Source organism: Macrobrachium nipponense, chromosome 2, assembly GCF_015104395.2.
Source record: "Macrobrachium nipponense isolate FS-2020 chromosome 2, ASM1510439v2, whole genome shotgun sequence".
Classification (NCBI taxonomy): domain Eukaryota; kingdom Metazoa; phylum Arthropoda; class Malacostraca; order Decapoda; family Palaemonidae; genus Macrobrachium; species Macrobrachium nipponense.
In genome coordinates this window covers 98,203,861-98,223,244 of record NC_087201.1, presented here as the reverse complement: position 1 = coordinate 98,223,244, position 19,384 = coordinate 98,203,861, and the positions used below count along the sequence as shown (strand labels likewise).

General features: G+C 37.3%; 1 protein-coding gene across 3 annotated transcripts; it reads left to right on the top strand.

Annotated features, from left to right (window-relative positions):
- Positions 1-1,418: 1,418 nt before the first annotated feature.
- LOC135220835 (ETS-related transcription factor Elf-3-like) lies at positions 1,419-18,975 on the top strand. 3 transcript variants are annotated; one of them, XM_064258393.1, is made up of 8 exons: positions 1,419-1,956; positions 7,327-7,411; positions 7,731-7,838; positions 8,400-8,585; positions 10,948-11,067; positions 11,950-12,093; positions 12,572-12,761; positions 15,618-18,974. In XM_064258393.1, exons 1-8 carry the CDS (start codon positions 1,906-1,908, stop codon positions 15,721-15,723), a joined length of 990 nt encoding a protein of 329 aa, XP_064114463.1. In that variant the 5' UTR covers positions 1,419-1,905; the 3' UTR covers positions 15,724-18,974. The 3 variants fall into 3 exon arrangements, with proteins under 3 accessions (XP_064114463.1, XP_064114462.1, XP_064114464.1); XM_064258392.1 differs by having other exon boundaries at positions 7,728-7,838; positions 15,618-18,973; XM_064258394.1 differs by lacking the exon at positions 10,948-11,067 and having other exon boundaries at positions 7,728-7,838; positions 15,618-18,975.
- The last annotated feature ends 409 nt before the right edge of the window (positions 18,976-19,384 follow it).

The window sequence follows — 19,384 nt, the reverse complement described above, 5'->3', positions numbered from 1 at the left end:
TATATATATATATATATATATATATATATATATATATATACTGAACAAGACCACAGCTGATGGTCGAAACCTATAAGTTCCTGTACAAGAAATATATATTTTAAACTACAGAAGGATTTTACATCATTGTGGATTGTATCCCCATTTACTTCAGAGGTAATACATAGTACTTAGCTTCTGCATAGATATAATTATTATTATATATAAAAATTACACACACATAGTATATACAGATGACGTATATATATATATATATATATATATATATATATATATACATACACATATATATCACTTGTGGGTAAAGAGCGACAAGGTATGTCCTGAATTCTTGGTTCCGTGGTTCGAGCCCATGAACCGACGAATTTGTTATAGAGTAAAAATTTCCCCCTCGGTTAACATATATGAAAATATATTAATTTCGAAGTAGAGCGAATCAGTAGATATTAAAGATATTTGTGGCTTTGTGCGTGTATATGAATCACGGTGATGTGATAAAATTCATATATATATATATATATATATATATATATATATATATATATATACATACATATATATATATATATAGATAGATAAGTGATATAGCTAGATATAGATATTATATATATATATACATATATAATATATATATATATATATATATATATATGTATATATATGTAACTTTTGTCACTCCTCACGCATGCTTTTTTATATGCCAATATAATTTACCATCGAACTTACTATACCGTAGGAATAACTTGCATGTTAATGGGAATTATAACTGATAAGTACTTTGCGTCTGCGGATCTGACCCTGGTTTAAAGACAGCGATAAATAAGGTTAGATTAGGATAGATGAGCAGAAATATCTATCACTTATAATTCTGTGGGTGTAAGTTATCCTTCTGTTGCCTTTAAGTATATATGCTTGTGTGTGTATATATATATATGTATATATAGTATATACAGTACATATATATATATATATATATATATATATATATATATATATAGATATATACACGTATATATATTCATAATTACATTAAGAAATCCTATACTTCTTTGTGATAACATCATCACGTAAAGCAACACGACAACATGTGAACGATCTCACTCAATTGCATCACTCTAACGAAAGGGGCGAATTTTCCTCTTGCTCTGTTATGTTTGCAAGTCTCAATTTTGTTCCGGAAGTACTTTGCTTGATTGTCCCTCCAGCCATTCCACCAAGTCATTTAGTCTTCAAAACTGTAATGAGAATGACGCACTTTTCGTAAAGAAAACGAAAATAAGACATCTCTTGAAATGAATAGATAGCAAAAAACTAAAATTAAAATTCGCCAATAAAATACTGTTTGGCAACTGTTAAGTAGCCCCGAACGTTTTCGTTGCATTATCGTTCGGGTATCCTAGTCCCTAGATTTAGTCACACTGACCGAAGAACAAGAAAAGCCAGCTGGCTGTTCACAGGTTTCGTTTTCTTTTCGAAGAAAAAAGACTTGTGTCTATCCATGGAAACGGGTGTCAGTTTGGCGATTAATCGTTAGAACCGTTCTCTTCACGTGGATTGATCGTGTACGGTACAACGAAAAGCCATCGGAAAGGAAGTGGTTTCACACTTTTTCGTCTGTTTTCATCACGTATATTTTTACCAGTGCATTGCTTTAACATGATGAACCCCATGAAAAGAAGTTAATCATACAAAGACCAAAGCTGTTAATGATCACGGAAAACAGAGACGTTCAGATATACGTAGTTAAATGAACTTGACCAGTCAATCAATAGCAAAAAAGGCTAAGACCGTGTTAGTTGCGGGAAACGATTTTAAGCACCTCGAAACCCTCTTGTGCCATTACTGCAAGGTGGCCGGGAAAGACTAGTAGGTGAAACCGATCTGTTGTGAAAGCCGTCGAAAACCATGGAAGATTTCCGACTTCACCCTGCTTGGAATCCAATGCCGTGTGAAGAGGTAAGACACGTTGCGTTGCGTTTCCCAGTGAGCCACTAACGTATATAGAATCTACTGGTCACTTTTTACCAGATACATATGCAATTCAATAAGTTAAGAGGGTATTGTGGCTATACAGTTGCATATATATATATATATATATATATATATATAGATATATATATATATATCGTAGAGCTGGAGGAATAAATAAAACATGGAGTTAACCAAGCATTTCCGTGAAAATAACACGAAAGCGCTTGGTCAACTCATTTCATGCCTTCCTCCAGCTCTACGATAATATAAAATATCGCAAGTTTTAGCGATAGATCGTCGATACACACACACACACACACACACACACACACACACATATATATATATATATATATATATATATATATATATATATATATATATATAATGTGTGTGCGCACCCATTCAATGAAGTAGTTTTTGATTCACTGCCATTTTTTTATTTTTTTTATTTAAATCGTCGAGGGCTCCTCCAACGAGCGCCTTGTCAACGGACTTCCTGTGACGATTATCAAGTCCCAACACATTAGTACTTCCTGTCGACTTTGCAGTCACTAAGCTAGGTTGATATCATTAATGATAATAATGAAAGGAAACAAAGTAAAATAAGGATAGTTGTGAGCATAAGGACGATGAAAAAACTGATAATTACGGTAATAGCTATGAGAGTGAGAAGAGGTTTTGTTTGTAAATTAAAATAAAGAATGACAGAACCAGAAAGCGTCGTAAAACATAAACTGGGTTTTATTTCCTGTTGAGTAATACAAGAGGGCTGCTGTAACCCCCTAGAGAGCTATAACGAAAAATAAGGGACATATATAAAGTCTAACTCAAATAACTGAAGTGGAACATGGCTTGATTTGCAACACAGTTTCCTTGTTGGCGGAGACCCGTTTTCTACATGAATTACAATGAGAGACCATCCCATTCGCTTAAAGCGCACCATTGCACGTGCCATTTGTATTTATTTGAATAACATGTCCTTCATTTCCTCCTACAAGAGTCTGAGTTTTCACATTATTTTCAGTTCCTGGGGACAAATTATGGAATTGAGATACTTAGCTCACGAAAATCTTTAACATTCCTGTGACATACCAGGTTGCGATTTTAGCTCAAAGTACGCAATTATGTTATCTTGGATGTATGTCTGCCTAGAAGTATAAGAGTGAGGTCAAAGCCACCTCTATAGCGGTGGGGACAATCCCTTTAGCGGATAGAGAACTGATAGACCGATTGCAGGTTATCTAGCGTGACATTACTAGCATCAATAACGACGCGAGTGAAAAAATCTAAGTAGTCTCTCTTTGCCTGAGCATCGAATTTGGATCTTGGTGGGGATTTGGCTAGATGGATCCATACACACACACACACACATATAATATATATACATATATATATATATATATATATATATATATATATATATATATATATATATATATATCACCACGTCTTGGGAAATGGCTAATGTTTAACAATGTTTAACATTATCTTGAGTATATATTAAACATATCTAGTAGTGCAAACATATAAATGTAAAGGTACGTGTACACTGTAGATATTTTTGCTACGTTTTAAACAGCAGTGAGAGTGCTCTAGGTAGACTTAATCTCTGATTTCGGCAGAGTTCAAGAGTTGTTACAGTCTAGCTAGTGTTGTAGTGGACACGAGGTTGAGAGCACGTGCCCAGACTGCTCTAGATCTATTTGTGAACTTTAATAGATTTTTTCGATCTAGGGAGAGAACTGCTGTAACACGTGGGTAAAATGACCTCCAGTGAAAAATGGAAATGGGATAGTGATCACAATGTCACTAATACAGCAATATGAAAGGTTTTCAGAACTCTGGAATGTGCCGTTGGTGCATTACCGTAATAAAGAAAAGAAGGCAAGTGCTATAAAAGAAATAGCAAAGACATTAAATATCCATGAATCAGAAATCACACGAAAGTCTGACTGAGAGACTTCCTCGGTCAAACACACTCCCGTGTACAATAACGGTAGAGCAGTCTCAGTATATTTAATCTACCACCACTCTATACCGAAGCTCTAGGTAGAGCAAATTATGGTGACATGTACACACGCTTTAGGCTAAGTCTCACTAGAGCAAGCCAGGTCCAGCTCGATTTTAATGTACAGTGTACACGTACCTTAAGAGGGAAAAAAAGTGTATTTCAAATTACATCAAAGGACCCTGGGTAACATCCTGCAGGACGAACGTCCTCTTGTCACAGGAGCAACAATAGGACACTGAAACAGGAAGAACAGAGCTATTTCCGTAACTGATACGGCCGTTTGTTTCTTACGTTTTGCCAATTAAAACGAAACGCAACTTGCACTCCTGTGTGATGCAACAAATGTTACGATATACCGAAATGGGCGAGCGTGAGGACTGCTGCACTGTACAGTGGCGGATTTGGGCGGAGGCCATAGTTTATGGCCGGGGGTTGGGGGGATGCAGGCCATGGCCTGGGGCCCAGCACTTCAGCCAAACAAAAACAAAATAACAATAATAATCATAACAATAATCTATAGGTGCTCAATTACATAGAACATAAATCACAGAAACCTACCTCCGCCCCCAAATGCTAAGGCCCATTTTGCTTGCCCAGTAATGAGAGGGCCCGAACACCCTAAATCCGCCCCTAGCCCCATTCCAATGACTTTCCTGCAAAAAAAATCAGAGAAAACAAAACGCTTTGTCTTGAGGATGTTGATTCTATGGGGATGTGATGAAGATAAGAAATGTGATCATTTGGGGCACAACAGCCGGAATGGAAAACAATTAGCAGCGTTACAGCAACACAATGTAAACCACAATCGCATCTTTACAGCAGTAACTTTATTGGAACAGTCTCGAGAACAAAACTGGATTCTTGATCAGTTTAGTTTGCCATTTCTTTAATTTGCGAGTTAATTTCTATATACTTTAAAAAGTAATTAGACTAATAAATGTTTATATATTTCTAACCTCACTTTAAAAAATCAGTCGAACTGGCATAAGACTTACGGTAACTCTTCAAAAGATATGATATGAATGACTATATAAAAGATATCTGAATGTTAGGTAGGATGAGACAGGAAGACGAACCAGATTCGGCTGCAACTCTTGTCATGACCTTGGATACTTGCAATCGTATAGCCTTCGTAAAACTTGACGCTAACATTCGAGTATTCATTTCCCTGCTTTCTGGGTAATGTATATATATTTGTGTGCGTGTATGTATGTATTGTTGGCTGGAAAAAGATGAGACACTTTTTAAGGTTGATCTTGAAGAAGCAACTTATATTTTTGGTTTCATGGTCAATATTTCACAGAATACAAAACTTTAAAAACTTGTTGGAATCCCTTCCGTGGATGTCATTGGCCGAGAGCTGCTACAACTATTGAATAAAATGTGCCTAGTAGTAGTGGGGGAATGCAAGCAGGGATAGATAGGTACATGGGGATGCTGATGACTCCTCTGTGTAGGTGTATAAAATGACCATTGTTGTGAAAGTTTCTTGCAAAAGGTTCACCCTGTACCCACTATGACATTCACCTTTATCTTGGGTGTGCAATAAACACAGCCGTTCTGTTCTGAATCTCTTCCACCCCCTGCTACCCCCGTATTTGCAACTTTCTCCAATGCAAATACTTTACACTCTTTCTCTAAATTCTTCAGTTTCTGTCAAATATTCCAAACAGTAGTGTATCGGTTGCAAACATCAGTCAGTTTTGCGTGCCTTCATCCCCTTGTTCCAAACACACCTTTCCAATAAACCAGTCACCATGCTGTCCATTTCTTGTTAAAGATGCTTCTCTTGCATCCTGAAAATTTGCAACCAACCCACCCCAACAAATTATTTGCTACGCTATATATCCTCCGCACCTTCCATATAGCATCTTTATCAGTTCTATCAAAAAATTCATCTGTATCCCCAAGTGCACCACTTTAAACTACTGAATTTTAAAGCTATCACATAACTCCCCACTGTTCTCCTGTGACTCCTGTATTCTCTCTTATTTCCTGCCACTTAAAGAGCTACTCCTTCGTAAACTCTATCTTTTAGTTACACCAGATACAACCACTCTCTGAACATCCCAGTCCTGCTGATTCACCTATGAGAATCAACTGCCATATATTTCTTCTCTTTATCATCACACTCATGCACATTCATAACCTCAAAACATAGTACTATTAGTTTCCTCTTTCATTTGCAATATCAGTGGATTGCATGGGATTGTAAATACGATACAGTGATTTTCATGCCACACAAAACACTGGCAATCTTATTATTTTCATTTCATTGCAGTCCACAAACAGGAGTGGAGTGTGGTTGCTATTGACCCGAGGAAAGGAGATTCATTCGCCATTGATGCGTGTTTCGTAACACCAATAAGTTCAAAACTTTTCTGCCTCAGGCCACATTATACGTGTACCTTAATAAGACACTGGCAATCCCAATGGCAGCATTGTCAAGGGTGTACCACTTACCACCAGCACAACAGAAAATGGGGTGACTGACCAGACGGACGTGATTTCTGTTGGCCTCGAGAAAGGCTCATCTCCCATTTAGGGAATATTTCCTCACACCAAGGGATTCACAACACTCCATTGGTCATCCTCTTCTTCTACCCAGGGGTATGATGCAGTATATAAGAATTCAGTGCAGTAGAAGCCAGTTTTAGTAGACCTGAAGCCGTGAATTATGTATCGAAACCAGGAAGGAGGGCACCTTTTGGGGTCACTTCTCTTAGGTAGTTTTTTGCGACCAGTACATACACGAGGGAAGACAATAGTAAGAATACAGACCTCGGGTACAAAGCTGCCATAGTTGGAAAGTTTTAATGCATCTATACTAACTTATTTCAAATTTCTTTTTTACATCCAAGTGAAAACAAACTGGACATTTAATATAGTTGAAGTGTATTATAAGAGCGCTGATTTATATAAAAATATTGTCATAGTAAATATGTACACTTGTTGACATGGAATGCCATAAGTATACAAAGGAACCTGGAGAGATTCAGCGAAATGGGTTTTATCGCAGCTAGGTTGTGTGAAAGTTTCGGGTTCAACCCATTTAGAGGCAAAATTGGGACTGATATACTGTTTTTCAACAGATCCTGAAGCCAGTTAATATTTATCTAAGATCTCTTTTAAATAATTCGTATAAAGCAATTCTCGTATTTATGTATCTATTCATTTACGTATTGTGAAATGACAACAATGTTAGAATACTGTTAAGTATGCAAAAGGTATTCAGAACGAAATGAATTTCAACCAATACTGTACAAAAGAAATATAAAGACTAAGGAAAGTAAGTCAATATCACTGAGTTCTCTATATTTCCCATCATCTTTATCCCTCAGAATATCCTCTGGCCCTCTGAGGATCTTTCCATCTCGGGGTACGTACCACTGACTCCTGACGTGACGCCTCACCATAGGGACTCGGGTAAGGATTACTCTCACAAGTTTTTATGACTAGGTCTATACTTCATGTGAAATGCTTCTGTCTGATGAGTCTAATTGGCTTCTTCTTCTTCATCTTCTGATAACAATTCTGCCAACTAGTATGAATATTTTCATTAGCAACACATAGGGCACTTCCACCAATGTAAGGAAGAGACCAGAACTGAATACTGTATTTTGTTGAATAATTTTGTTTACCTAACGATGACTACACTTTATGCTGTAAAGAGCTTGAAAGCTCGGGAAACACATAAGGTGGCATAAAGTTCTGTGCACTAATTTTTAAAATATTTTTTCAGTAGATTCTAGTGTCCTTATCGCCCAAAATGATCCTTTCCTGTGGTCTGCTGCTGATTACTGGTTACTGCCCAGCTCCGGCCAACCGCTAGCTCACCCAGGAAATGAAGATGGTAATTAGATAGGATTCGGTAACACACACACACACAAACATATATATATATATATATTATTTATAATATCTATATATATATATATATATTTATATATATTATAGTATATATTACATATATATATATATTACTATATATATATATATATATATATATCATATATATATATATATATATAATATATATATAATACCAGATAGTGCACATATTTGAGAGAGAGAGAGAGAGAGGAGAGAGAGAGGAGAGATAGAGAGAGAGAGAGAGAGAATTAATTTGCAAATATCTATTTCTTTTGATTAAAAGGTGCTTTCATAATAAATGAAAAGGAGATTCCACGGCCCCTTTTATCCTTCACTAAACAACTAACCAAAGTATTAGAATATCTATGCATGACACGACCAAATACTTCTTTTGACTTAATGTTTGAAAAACGATAAAAAGTTACACCTGTTGATTTTTCAATCTTCTCTGCGTTGGAAACTTGTTTTATGGGCTAAATTTCTCTCTCGTCACATCCCAGTCAAAACCCAGAAAGGTTTTTGATGAAGTTTTTCCTTGCAGGAGCTACAGAGAGTCACTCTAATGTAGAAGGCGCAGTTGGGGATTCTCCACCTTTGGAACACCTCTATGATCCTGAATGGTCCTCCCCAAGGCACGAGGATGTCCAAGAAGGCTTATCTCCGACTGAATCCGTCTCTAATTTCTCCGGCAGCGAAATTTCAGATTTAGAAACTTCTGGATTTGACGGTAATTATTCTTATGGTGTAGTACTGTGTGGGCTTAGCATATGGGGCCCCCATACACTGAACGATTGTCGTTATAGACAAACACTCACCCTATTCAGGCAGCATGAACGATCTCCGCGCCGATTTCAGTATGAACAAAGATTTTGTGTAGGGGAGACATGGCATCATCTCTAGAAGAGACTTGCGCGATAGCGTTATATCGGCAGACAAACACATACATTGAACGACCTGTGTATGGCAGACTTAAGTCGCAAGCCAGCAACCTTGTCTTGACAGATTCCCGCTGAGACCGTTCAGACCACGAAACTCTGCCCACTTTTGCATTCAGACAAGCCAATACACTGTTTTTGCGAACGATACAGACGATTGTTCAGTGTAAAGTCTTGTTTGACCTCCTCACTCGTTGATTGACACTGTATTTACGAACTTGGTCATTCTAAGGGAGAGAGAGCTCAGTTCGAAGATATTTTTTATCAATGAAATGTTTTGACTAAACAATATAGGGAAAGAGGCTATGGTCAAATGAATTTTTTGGCTGGAGAATATAGAAAAGTGTGTAAATAGTGAAGTGCAGGTAAGATAACTTGAAAATGTACCGAAACTGTGAGAAATTTCTGTCTTATGTTTTTATGTTTTACGCAGAAAAGTTTCGCACGATGAACGTAAACTCGTAAACAAAAGACGGTAAACGTTATCTCAACAGCACTTCACCATAGACAAAAGCCTCTTTCCCTATATACTTCAGTCACAAAAGTTCATTTGGCAATAAATCCGTGCTGAGCTTTCCTTAGAATCACCAAGAAATTTTTCATATATTTGGCACATCAGTGGATAGTGATAAGTCGATACCATAATGCATTAAAAGAATGGAATCGCTTTTTTAATTCTTTCTGACACCTCAGAGCCCTGGATTCACGTCCTCATTTTGGGGGTTGGGGTTGGGGGGGTGTTGGCAGTTTCTTTGCCATTCCAATTGTTACAAGTCAGTTACATTCGAAAATACTCGGCCAGATATTATGACGAAATTCGGTTGTATAATTATTTATAAATTATAAAAATAGAACTATCTGATTTAAAGATATATGGAACAATTTCAGAAAAATGAACAATAATATTACGATAACTTTGAGTTTCCCCGAAAAATAATGTCTTTATGAAAACTGTATATCTATTGAATAAGAATTGAACAGAAAATATAGGTAAAAGTCTTATAAGACATTCTAGAGTAGGGAGAAACCGCCTAATATTTTGAGTTGCGTCACTGATTTTCCTTTAACGGAAATTTTATATTGAAACAAATAAAAGAAATCTTTGGCAATTAACCCGTCGAGCATTTAAACCAAACGGAAAAGATTCCTTATGACTGATAAGAGCAGAAAGTGGGTATGACCCCGGCGGTGTGACACCCGAGAGGCATAGTAGACACGATAGCCACCCTTGACCCCACATCTCGAATCCCGTTAGAGAATCCCTTCAAGAGACCTCTTCGTAGGGGTTAGTGTCGTCAGCGCATCTCATGCGGTGCACTTTAGGCATTGCTTAAGGTGCTTTGCAACTACCCTTCGCGCTCTAAGTACAACCCATTTCATTCCTTTACTTTACCTCCGTTCGTATTCTCTTTCTTCCATCTCACTTTCCTCCCTCACCTAACAATTATCTCATAGTGCAACTGCGAGGCTTTCCTCCTTTTACACACTTCAAACCTTTTGCTGTCAATTTCCCTTTCAGCGCTGAATGACCACATAGACCCCAGCGCTTTGGCCTAGATTTTACGTTCCACTCCATTTCATCCCTAACCAACCCCGGGTCACATGATGTTCATAAATAACAAAAAGCTTGAATTTGTTTTTGCATTTCCTCTGAAATATTCGTATAAATCGAGGACTTAAGTTAGAAATCTTGCAACTGGTACACTTCCAGATAGTTCAGGTTGCATTACTATAGTAGACTCACATCAACCGTGCCTTTGACATCTAGGCCAGTCCCTTACAACGCTCCTGATTGGCTGTTGATAAGCCAATCACAGGGCTGGAAACTCAGTCTCTCGAGAGAGTTCACATAGACTGGATGCATGTGCCACCTCTCCTGAAAGATGTATACCTCAGGAGAGATGGAACATACATCATGCCTATGTGAACTCTCTCGAGAGACAGTTTCCAGCCCTTTGACTGGCTTATCAACAGTCAATCAGGAGCGTCGTAAGGGACTGGCCTAGACATCAAATGCACGGCTGATGTGAATCTACTATAGTGAACTGCTTTGAGGTACGGAGAATTATGCATGTAGTCCTTCCTTCGGTCTATAGAATTAGACCTTGGTATAATAGATAGCTGTCCATCTCAATAACGGGCTTCTCGTCACAGTACCGAGTCCCGTCTGGCGTTCGGATGGAACAGACGTACCTGACGACGTGGAGACGACCCAACCGGTCTCGCCGATTCGGAGACTCAGGCGAAGTTCTCGGCTTCCCCGCAGGACTGAGAGTAAGACTGGCTTCGCTTTGTTCAAATGTTGAGTATCACTCAGAAATTCTGGATCTCTCCTAGATAGTGACTCCCAAGGGTTTCAACCCGGTATGTATCCACCGTTGTGACGTGTTTAGCACTAGCCCCTTTGGGATAGCCTGATAACATAAACAAATAAACAAAAGACTGTAAATATCGTAATGATAATGACCCCAAAGAAATATGAGTCCTAGATAAATACTCCCAAACTTGGCGGGGGTCACTGTCTAGGAAAGATCCAAAATTTTAGTGGATATATACGTTTTAGAAAGGAAAGGACGATGACTCTTGAGCTGGAATAGTCAAGGGCAGCCTGAAATTTTGGTTATATGATTTTGATAAGATGTATTTTACCTTCACATTCTGTTAAGTCCAAGAATGCACTGAGATACATTCACAGCAACTATTACTGCTGCGACACAATGTCAGATTTTTCCAGCTGTGTTACTCCAGTCTCAGAACATGCCCTCTAATCTGAAGCTCTCGAGCCATAATTGGTCATTTTATTCTTTTCCCCCACTAGCAGTCACGTGACATCCATCATCGTTATTAGTCCTTACAAGTTAACAACCATTCTTCTTGCATTCAGTGGTAGATAGTTGAGTAAAAAAAAGGAAAGCATGAGTGGTGATAACACATATTAATTGTTTGTCTTTAATTTTGGTTAATGTTAGTGTAATTTTCAATGTGGTCTGTTCTCTGCCTGTTGGCTCGAACTTGATGTGTAATCCGTATCAAGGTAAAGATTACGACGGCTATTGCTATTTTCTGTCTTTGACATCACTGAATTATCATTACTACAACTAATACTACTACTACTATTGCTACTCTGATTATTTCCATATCATTATTCCTGTCAAGGACTTTGCACTGAAGGCAGACGTTCCCTAGATCTCGACACTGAATGTAACGCCAGTCCTGAGGCGGTACATTCCGAGTATTTCTCTCCCGTACAAACTATGGACGATCCGCTCACCAGAATTCAAAGCACCACTAGAAGTCGAGGTAAGCATATGAATACTTTATTTCGGTGATGGGAGATTGTTGGGAGGGATGGGGGGGGAGTGACGCGGGAGCGGCGGGTCTAGAACAGACTTTCCTGGTCTTCCGAGGCTATACACGTAATTCTTTTTAGCTTACTTTATATTTATCTTATCACTTGAGATGGTTCTGAGAACTCGAATTTACATCCTAAGAATCGATGAAATTGAATAGCATCATTATATTTCTACTACCGCATCATGTTGATTATCACTAGCTTAGAAAAAAATAACTTCTCCGAAAAATTTAGCTCTTTAGGTCAGCATGGGCAATTCAATGTCAGGAGTTCCCGCAGTTTGGTCTTTAATTAAAGAGTAATTGTTACTCAGATTTTTCAAGGTTACTATTAACTAGCACTAACCTCATGGCTAGACGGCAGGTTTTTCCATATTCTTGACTAGTGTTGTTGTGAAAGACTACTTGTCTGCGTTCCTTTCATCAGATCGTGGACCCAAATCCTGGGAATTCCTAGTGAGGCTCCTCAAAGACAGCTCCAGCAACCCAGCGCTCGTCTGTTGGGAAGACAAGGAGAGATTCACATTCCGCATCAAGCAGCCCAGAATCGTTGCTCAAATGTGGGGAAGAAGAGTAAACAAACAGATCACCTACGAGAATTTTGCAAGAAGTCTTCGGTAAGTGGCTGTTACATCGTGCAATTAGTATCGGAAGTCCTGTTTTAGACATATTTTATAGTCACTCATATAAGTTCATGGATGTCTCCAGGCATAAAGCTGAATTCCATCCAACCCCTTTCTGGAAAACAGGTCTGTACAGTAACGTAAGACGGGCACACACCGAAACTTTCTACAGCAGAGTTAGGTAGTTAAACATTTGGCCAGTTTTGCACTCCCAGCCACCTGTCATCCAGAGAGGGGTGAAATGGAAATCTCTCTCAAACACCCGGACATCCATGAACTTATACGAGTGACTGTACATGAGTGAAACACGAATTGGGGTTGGGGCCTTTTAGTCAAGTCCTTGACAAAGCGAAACAGTAAAGAAAACTGCTTGTGGGCCTTCCATACTCTCACAGTAGGCACAGACACATCTTCCGGCCAAGGATTACTTAGTTTTATTTGAATATTTTCCACATATAAAACCAATAATAAGAACCTCCCCCCTCCCCGATACATTTACGGCATTTTTACAATCATAATTTCGGCTAACCATCAACCACTTCATTTACTCTCAGGTACTTGTACGAATTAGTCACTTCCTCTCTTCCACCGCCCTTATAAACACCATCTTATTCTTGTTCATATTTGCTCTCAATTTATTCTGCTTGTAAACACTTTCAGACTCTTTTGCTATCTTAGGCAGTTTGTCTTCATTATCCACAAGCAACACTGCATCATCTGAAAACTTCAGTCATCTAACACTCCATTCAAGATTAGTTTTCTTGTCTCCGACTCACTACACCTGACTGGTCTCCCGCCTCACTTCAATCACTACCACTCCATCGACCTAGGACTGCTTTAACTTCAGACAACATCTCTTCATTTGCATTTTTTATTCTAAGAGCCATTTGCTCAGTAACCTTTTCTTCTCCCTAAAGTTCTTCTTTACCCTTTTCTCTTTATGTTGAATGCTTGCTTTCTGTTTTTCCTTTTTCTTTCACTTTCCTCTTTACTACCATATCAGACTTCTTGTAACCCTGTGAAAGATCTTTTATGATAAGTAGCTGCATCTAAAATGATATTTTTCCTTCTCTGAACCTTTTAATTCCTCAAGCCCACCATTTAGATATATATATATATATATATATATATATATATATATCATATATATACATATATATATACATACATATATATATAAGCATTAAGCAACAATTGTCCTTTTAATATCCCCTTCATTCTACCTCGGAAATGCTTTATTTTCATATATGTTAACCGAAGGGGAATTTTTTAGATGAAAATAAGTTCGTCGTCACATGGGATCGAACCAGCGAGTAGACAAGATCTCAGGACTGCAGTGATGCCTTAAACCACACGGCGCCAACAAGTTGATATAAGTTGATACCGACTCCCACCCACAAATCACTGTCGAACGCAGATATTGTAATAAGAATCGATATCAACCTAACTTTGCCGCACGTAGCCATATTATGAATGAATTTTATCATATTTGTAGCTTAATGCTTGTATATGAATCACGGTGATGTGATAATGGCTACATGCAGCAAACGTAGCATATGTTGTTAACCGTGTGGTTTAAGGCAGCACTGCAGTCCTGAGTTCTTGTTTACTCGCTGGTTCGAGCCCATGTTACGACGAACATATTATCAGCTACAAAAATTCCCTCCAGTTAATATACATGAAAATATATTATTTCCGAGGTAGGATGAATTGGATGTTAAATTAAGGACATTTGTATCGAAATGCTTGTATTACATGAATCACAGTGATGTGATAAAATTCATTATATATATATATATATATATATATATATATATATATATATATATATATATATATATACATATACACTATACACACAACACCACACACACACACACACACACACACACACACACATATATATATATATATATATATATATATATATATATATATAATATAAACCAGAAGGCGTTGAAGAAGGCAGCATCAATCATGTGTCGCTTTATTCGTATCGCGACGTTTTGAGAGCAAGTAATACAAGGAAAGTTGAACATTGAAATACAAGTTACTCTAAAAAATGAAATGAAATAAAACAATATATAAATAAATAAAAAGGCAGTATTAAAATTAGGAAAAGTTAAAAAAAGACACCTTGGCTCAACAACGGTCGGTTGCTGTTTGCAAAACGCGTCGAAAGTAAACAAGAAGAAAGGAAGGGCGTGGTTTAAGCTACGTACAAGGGAACAGATGGAAGAGTGGTTGTTTAAGGTTGGAACTAGTTTCTTTATAGCTAGAGATTCTAAAATTGGAAGATGGTGTTCGTATGGACTTGATAACAATATCTTGAAATCCTTATAGTTTATACTATTTTTAAAAATTTTCCAATGATTTCTAATATGAGATAGTTCTGGGTTGGACAGTTTACACCCTGTACGGAACCTAATGCCCATTTTGTGCATCACATCTTACCTAAGTCTGCCTATTGCATCGGCAGCAAGTAGAAATATAGACAACGCCGGATTGCATTAAGGGAGGTAATCTCTCTTTATGACGCAGCATATTACCGATAGTCCTAGGGTTCATTAAGACAAACTTAACATCAACGGCTGGAAATGATTAATTAAAATTCCCCTTAAGTGAGGTAAAAAAGAGGAGTCATGCATATAAGGAAATCGTATCTAAAACGAGTTTCTGGGCCAAATGTATGGCTGCTGGAGGATGAGATGAAATTTCCAGTTTTTCTGACATATTTCATAAAGAGATTAGGAGGGTAACAATTATATATATTATGAATTGTAGTGGATGTGCATTCTCAATTCCAATGAAGACATGACTGAACACCTATCCTTGTTCCACTCTCGACAGATACCACTATGGGAAAGGCGGCCTAGAAGACGTGCGTGAGCAGAAGCTGGTGTACGGGTTAGGCGAGAGAGGCATCGCTTTCCTAAAAAGGCTGTGTTCACACTAACGGGAGAAGACTTAAAATCGTTTGCAATAGAAGACGCCGTCAGACGATCTCCCAGCACACCTTCGCAATCACGTGTTGCTTGCGCTTTGTGAAGCGCTCTCTACTAAATCGTTTTCGACAGTACGGCTAGTATTGAAGCAAAACTTTTAATGTAACATAAAAAAAAATATTTAATATCTAGTGAAAATAATTCACTTGGAAATTGGGCTAGTGAATTGCTTCCCATCTATAAGACAGACTTCTAGAACATCACCTGTTTGAATTTCTCTGTCTGCATATTTCTCGTTATTCGTTCACTGGTATTTTTTTTACTTTATTTTCCTCATTGAAAAACGGAAAATAACGTATATTCTGTTTATCAATAGAATATTAAAGTTCTCTACTTTTGTGGCAAATAATTCTCTCAAAAGGATTGTCCTATTCTATTATGTGCGACAAGCCTCAAAGGGTTCAGAAGTGATTAGATTTTTAATGTAAATTAACCGCTCCCCTGTAGATAGATAGATAGATATGATAGATAGATAGATATTACATTTAATGAATAGAAAGCGGTTACCGATTACCGTACGGTTTGAAATTTCGGAAGCATTTCAGTGTCGGATATCTACAATGCATATTTGTATAAATGCTTCATACCTGACTTTTTATAGTAAAGCATTACATATCACATCTACCTATTATTTGCGACATTAAAAGCTGATACGATAATTGAATATTGAATTTAATTGAATAAGCAGAATTTAGGCCAAAGGCCAAGCACTGGGGCTATGAGGTAATTCATGCAGCGCTGAAACGGAAATTGACTTTGAAAGGTTTGAAAGGTGTAACAAGGGGAAAACCTTGCAGTTGCTCTCTGAATCAATTGTCAGAAGAGGGTGGAAAGTAAGATGCAAGGAAGACCATATAAAAGGAGGTGCAGTAAAAGTAACGAAAGTGTTTGCAGCTAGGTAATGAATACTTTATATGATAATAAAATCAGATCAGCTCTGCGGTATCAAAGCTAACTTTATTGCATGTGTGATTTTGTTGATTTAGCCTACTTCCATGGGTAGGCTACAGTGCTCATACTCTTCCCTTTTCATAAACCACCGTTGAGTGAAAACCGAAGTTTGATATGGATGCAGAAATAGTGATGTGAAGGAGCCTAAAAAGTTGTGGAGATTGAATAATGAATCAAGAGAAAAGGGTTCGATGAGGTGCCGAGGAAACCTGTCATGAGGCGCCTGCATGAAAGGTTCAGTTAAAAAAGATCTTTGCGGTAAACCAGTCGCAAATTAAACTCTCTTCATGAAATAAATAAAGAATTTTCTGCGTCCCCAGGCATTTTCTGTGGTGGTCAGTTGCCGAAGGTCAATAGGTAATTTATCTAATAAATAAGTGATTTGCATGAAGCAAAATAAATGAATTAATAATAACGGTAGAGTATTCCTGTTCTCTCCCCCAACTGACAATAATTCACTAAATACTCTCCAGTTACAGTAGCAGGTAAGGCTAATCAAGAAGCCGCCCTAATACAACCTCCCCCCCCCCCCCCCCCCCCCCCTCCCACCAAGACAGATCTTATTTTCTAAACATTTAAACCTCTTTTTAAGTTTTTGTATTAACTACCCAACTCTGCACTTTCCGTGTTTTTTTTCTCCTGGTTTTTCGTATTTAAAGTATTAGATGATCTGAAATCTTTGTTTTAATTATATTTTTTCTTTTATTATAATTATATATTATTATTATATCCTGCCGGACCAGGCCTGCCGACTGAACGATGATATTAGGCTTATAAAGATACTGAAAGCTAAATGGAATTTGAAGATTGGTTTTGCATTTACTGTACTTTGTTGGGAGTAGCACTGGAGAGAAACTAATGCATTAGTCCGTAGCATTTGCAACTGTTACGTCTGGCAGTGAGGTATGGCCTTGGGTGTTGCCGGAGTAAAGCACTGAACCGCTGATTTTTTTTTTTTTAATATGGTAGTAATAAGCCCAGGCGAGCCGTGCATAGCGGGAACAGAGGATGCTTGCAAAGAGAGCGCCAGAGGAAGTGTGACGTATTTAAGAGGTGGTTTATACACATATCGCATGTGCAAGGATATAGCGAGCTGAGATGGAGGCCAAGGTCTAGACTGTCTAGAGCAGGGTCAAAATATACAGGGTCTGCTCACGAGGCGGTACTAAAACCTATCCCCGCCCCTTGTGAAACGTCATCAGTTACAAAAGGACCATATCTTTATGAAACTATATTTACGATAACATTTTCATATAACTATTTTTGCGATGGTGTTTTTTATATAAATTTTCCTTTTATTGCATGTTGCCGTATACTACGTTAAAGTACAAAGAATGCTCTTTCAAATTATATATAGCACATTACAATTACGATTACTTTCAAACCCACAAGCGCGCACAGAAAAATTATCTACGCACACAAAAATGTGCAATTACTTCATCCGTCAACCTACATACATTCACGTTTCGTAGCGTATCTGAGTCAGGGATGATGATAGAAAGAAACTGAAAAATTTATTAGAAAGCTGATAAAATTTACTATATAATGCATAAATAAAATTGATAGGTGTTCTCTGAAATTTTCGAGAAATTCTAAGTCAAAGGCGGACTAAATTTTTTAAATTTTATGTAAATATTTACCACATTTTTCTTACATAATTTTTCATCTTATCACGTTTTGCCATATACCATGTAAAAGTACAAAGAATGCCATTTCAATTGGTATACGGCACATTACAATTACAATTATTTTCAACCCCATAATCGCGCACAGAAAATATTATCTACGCACGCAAAAATTATAAAAAATTAAGTGTTCGTGAGAGATCTGAAATCTAGCCCCGCCCCTTGTGAAAGGTCATCAGATACAGCCAGTCAGACTGACGAATAACTTTTTGTACTCTTTTCGAAAATATTATAATCGTTTGAGGCATGCATAATTAATACCTTTATGTATACAGTTTGTGTTATATGTAAAATTATCTGTTCGGAAGTATATTTATGTGATATGAAGTGCTAATGAGAAATTTGCTGGAAATGAGTTCCCTGTATCATTGTCTTCATCATTTATACCTTTGATACCTTATATCGCATATGATGCAATTGTTATACTTTTGATATTGTTTTCTTTTTTGTGGCCAAGTCGTGCAAATGCAACTGCCATTTTTGACACTGCCGGTATCCACATTTTCTTTGTATTTATTACATAACAATAAGTATTCACAATAATATTTGGAAAATATAATTAATCTATCATTCTAACCTTTATCATAAAAAAATTTGCTTTTCAAAGTGAGGTATGAACACAGTGACAGAAATAAATACATTTCTTAAGAATTATTTAAAATCTTGATAATATTACTACCTGAAAGAGAGAGAGAGAGAGAGAGAAGAGAGAGTTGTCATGTTAAAAGAAATGGACTTGAAGAGAATACAGCAAACCAGTATATAGGTAAGTAAATAAATAAGTAAAGAATAAACATATGAAGAAAGCTGGAGTAGCTATGTGTGTTCAAACTGGTATATTTTGTCCAATAAAACAAGGTTTGGTGACTAAATGAGAGAATGGGTATTAAAAAAATCAAACGTGTGACCTCTAAAGATTTTATCATCAAGATTTTATGAAAAACACCATGCGATATGGATTAAATGTATAAAAACT